The sequence below is a fragment of the Homarus americanus genome, unplaced genomic scaffold (assembly GCF_018991925.1).
Source record: "Homarus americanus isolate GMGI-L3 unplaced genomic scaffold, GMGI_Hamer_2.0 scaffold57582, whole genome shotgun sequence".
NCBI classification, from domain to species: Eukaryota; Metazoa; Arthropoda; class Malacostraca; order Decapoda; family Nephropidae; genus Homarus; species Homarus americanus.
In genome coordinates, this window is record NW_024745244.1 from 3,383 (window position 1) to 7,732 (window position 4,350).

The 4,350-nt window shown below is 42.5% G+C and overlaps 1 protein-coding gene across 1 annotated transcript; it reads left to right on the forward strand.

The window, feature by feature from the left end:
- Positions 1-1,200: 1,200 nt before the first annotated feature.
- LOC121878602 (translation initiation factor IF-2-like) lies at positions 1,201-4,106 on the forward strand (the record flags this gene model as incomplete). The annotated part of the gene is made up of 2 exons (XM_042384936.1): positions 1,201-1,765; positions 4,001-4,106. Coding segments are annotated over 2 exons (671 nt in total), but the record flags the coding sequence as incomplete, so codon positions are not given.
- Between the last annotated feature and the right edge of the window lie 244 nt (positions 4,107-4,350).

The following is a 4,350-nucleotide window of genomic DNA, read 5'->3' on the forward strand; positions in this document are numbered from 1 at the left end:
TTGGTCAGATAAATCGCTGTACTGTAATATGACTGGTTGACTAGGGACACCAATAACTAAAACGCAACATAACTGGTCAATTAGAGAGACGCTGCATCTAAAGTGTTAACCTGATTGGTCGAGTAGAGACAAGCAATAGCCATACTTAATCCTGATTGGTCAAGTAGAGACAAGCAATAGCCATACTTAATCCTGATTGGTCGAGTAGAGACATACAACACCCATATACTACAACCTTTGTCAAACAGAGACAAGCAACATCAATACTTCAACCCCATTGGTCGAGAGAGATCGTAAACGTTTGAAACTCAATCAGAAACCAAAACTGAAGCTGAATTGTAATTGGATGAACAATATTGATGATCGCCGCTCTTCTGTCCAATGGGAAATCAATTTTAGAAACGATCACAAACTACAATTTCCGTTCGAGACAGGAGGAAATAACTGGTGGCTAATGGACCAAACATATGTGAAATAGTGACGATGATTTTAGGAACATTTAGTCGTATGTTTCAGAGTTAGTTAAAAAAATTGATAAATTGTTAAGAAATAGGTGTGTGATGAATGAAATTGTCTTTAAAATAGGTACTGCATAGAAATTGTTGAAATAGGTGTGTGACAGATGAAATTGTCTTTAAAATAGGTACTGCATAAAAGAAATTGTTGAGAAATAGGTGTGTGACGAAGATGAAATTGTCTTTAAAATAGGTACTGCATAGAGAAATTGTTGAGAAATAGGTGTGTGATGAATGAAATTGTCTTTAAAATAGGTACTGCATAGAATTGTTGAGAAATAGGTGTGTGACAAATGAAATTGTCCTTTAAAATAAGGTACTACATAGAAATTGTTGAGAAATAGGTGTGTGACGAATGAAATTGTCTTTAAAATAGGTACTACATAGAGAATTGTTGAGAAATAGGTGTGTGACGAATGAAATTGTCTTTAAAATAGGTACTACATAGAGAAATTGTTCAGAAATAGGTGAGGGATAGAAGAAATTATCCATAAAATAGGTACTGCATAGAAATTGTTGATAAATAGGCAAGCCGAGATAAACTGTCTATAAAATAGGCATAAGACCCATTACTTTTAAAATAGGCTCAAAATATTTCTCATAATAAGCAATAACTATTTCTCTAAATGAAACATTATTATTATCTCTCAAAACTCTAAATCTTTCAAAATTATTAAGTCCACAGAAAACAGGACACATTGACAGAAAACAGGCCACAACAACGAAAACTGGCACAACAACAGAAAACAGGACACAACAACAGAAAACAGGACACAACAGAAAACGGGACACAACAACAGAAAACTGGCCACAACAACAGAAAACAGGCCACAACAACAGAAAACAGGACACAACAACAGAAAACGGACACAACAACAGAAAACAGGACACAACAACGAAAACAGGACAAAACAACAGAAAACGGGACACAACAACAGAAAACAGGCCACAACAACAAAAAACAGGCCATAACAACAGAAAACAGGACACAACAACAGAAAACAGGACACAACAAAAGAAAACAGGACACAACAACAGAAAACAGGACACAACAACAGAAAACAGGCCACAACAACAGAAACCGGCCACAACAACAGAAAACGGGCCACAACAACAGAAAACAGGCCACAACAACAGAAAACAAAGCCACAACAACAGAAAACAGGCCACAACAACAGAAAACAGGCCACAACAACGAAAACAGGCCACAACAACGAAAACAGGACACAATGATAGAAAACAGGGACAATGCCAGGGGAAAGGGGAGACTCGATAATAATCTTGAAACATTTGAGATAACGTTCAACATCTGTCTGTCTTCCTTGAGAGTTGATTTTTTCCCCTGGCTACAGTTTAAGTTGACGCCATTCACTAATTAGAGAGGAAAACAATGGAAGGTCGTTAAGGGGATTTAATGGGATTGACGGCAAATGGGAGGGAGGTAGAGAGAGAGGCGTTGAAAAGGGCTAGGGAAGATAGAAAGAGATAGAACAGAGACAGAGACAACCAGATAGATAGATAGATAGATAGAGGCAGAGATTTAGAGAGAGAGAATCAGAGACAGGAACACAAGGAGACGCAGGGGGGTGAGGTGGACTTTTCACCTCTGACCTTTTTAGAGGACGAAGGTGAATTTAGTTAACCTTTGACCTTAGAGGAAGACAGATGGTCTACTTGACCTCTGACCTTGAGGGAGGACAGGTCACCTTGACTGATCAGTGCCACGTGGGGTGAGTTTGTCTGGAGTGGACTGAATAATGAGTTGTATCTCCAACTCAGTCTGTCTCTCCCCAAGTCTTTCTCCTCCCACCTATTCTAACTTTCTCCCCAGTATCCTCCACCCCCCACCCACCCCCACCCCACCCCCTAACTCCCTCTCACCCCACCCTATCTTTCTCCCTTAGGTATATCCTCCCATCCCATCCTAATCTCCCCATGTTTTTCTCCTCTCCACCCCATCCCCTCCCCCACCCTACCCCACCCATCTCCCCCACACCCCACCTATCTCCCCACCCCATCATACTCCCCCTCCCTATCCCCACCCCACCCCTATCTCCCCACCCATCTCCCACCCATCATCTCCCCTCCCTATCTCCCCCACCCCACCTACTCCCCACCCACCCTATCTCCCCACCCCCTCCCCAAGTCGATTTATTCAGTATTCCAGCACATTTATAGTAGAATCCCCTATAACATTCCTTAGTTAGCAGGGGCGAGGAGGAGGAAGGGAAGGAGGAGGAGGCACCAGATACCAGTTACCTGAACGGACTTAGGTGTGTGTGTGTGTGTGTGTGTGTGTGTGTGTGTGTGTGGAAGAGAAAGAGGAGGAAGGAAGGGGAGTAGGGGAAGGAAAATGAGAAGGAAGGAGAAAAGGGGAAGGGGGAGGAACAGGGAGGGGAGGAAAGGGGGGAAGGGGAGGAATGAGGAGGAGAATAAATTGGGTGATAGCGGTATGGGGTAAAATTTTCCTGTCTGTCTGTCTGTCTGTCTGTCTGTCTGTCTGTCTGTCATCTCTGTGCTCTTACTGCCCCCAGAGATTCATCCCATCTTTACACACTTAGTCTATAGGGGTGATGGTTCCCCAGAGTGGTTCTAAGGGGTAAATATAAGAAATGGCGTTTAAGGGGAGGTTTCTGGATGCATCATACGCCCGCCAGCCCTGATGCGAGAATTACAGCACACTGTCGTACGGCGCTGAGACCAAGTTGGTTATTTCCCTGAAAAATGAAAAAAAAAAAAAAAAACAAAAACAAAAAAACCCACAATAAAACAATTGAAATTATAAAAAAAAAATAAACATACTAAAAAAAAATGCACAAACATTGAAATTGAAAATAAACAAACAATTCTAATGTACAAAAACAACCTAACCAAAACACACGCACACACACACACACACACACACACACACGCACACACACACACCTTATAAGTAATTCATGAGGCGTGGTAATAAGTGGGTGTGTGGACGTTATAATTAATTATTAAAAGAGATCCACTGGCTGGCTGACTAGGTGGCTGGCTGGCTGACTGGCTGGCTGGCTGGCTGGCTGGCTGAGGCTGGAGTCTTGTGGAAATGAATTGTGAAAATGACTGTCAAGTGGTAATGAGAGAGAGAGAGAGAGAGACATTTAAAGAGATATAGAAAGACAAAGACAGACAGACAGACAGACAGACATAGACAGAGATAGATTGACAGAAATACTCACTATACTCTCTCCTTTACTAATGTTCAGAGTCTTATGAACAATTCTGAACATTAATTTTATCGTTAGGTGAACATAATTTCTGACCCCGTCTCTGTAAGGTAATTTCTGGACCCCATCTCTGTAAGGTATTTCTGACCCCATCTCTTTAAGGAAATTTCTGACCCCATCTCTGTAAGGTAATTTCTGACCCCATCTCTTTAAGGTAATTTCCCCCATCTCTGTAAGGTAATTTCTGACCCCATCTCTGTAAGGTAATTTCTGACCCCATCTTTGTAGGTAATTTCTGACCCCATCTCTGGTAATGAAGGAAAATCCAACGTCTTTACTGAAATAGTCACCCTGAGCCCCTGGACCACCCCACGACAGGGGAGTATTGACCCAGGTGAGTGTGACCTTTGACCTTCCAGTTTTGACCTTTTCTTTGAAGGGGTGGGGGGGTTGAGGGAGGAGAGGGAGTAAGGGTGTCTGAAAACATGGGATAGGAGAGAGAGAGCTAGTTCTTACGACAGGTGAAGGTGTTGGCATAGTCATTACTCTTCCTCCCTCGTTCTTCCTTCCTTTCCACCTCACCTCACCCTTCCCTCCTTCCATCTTACCCATCCCTTCCATTTACTCCCTTCCCTCTC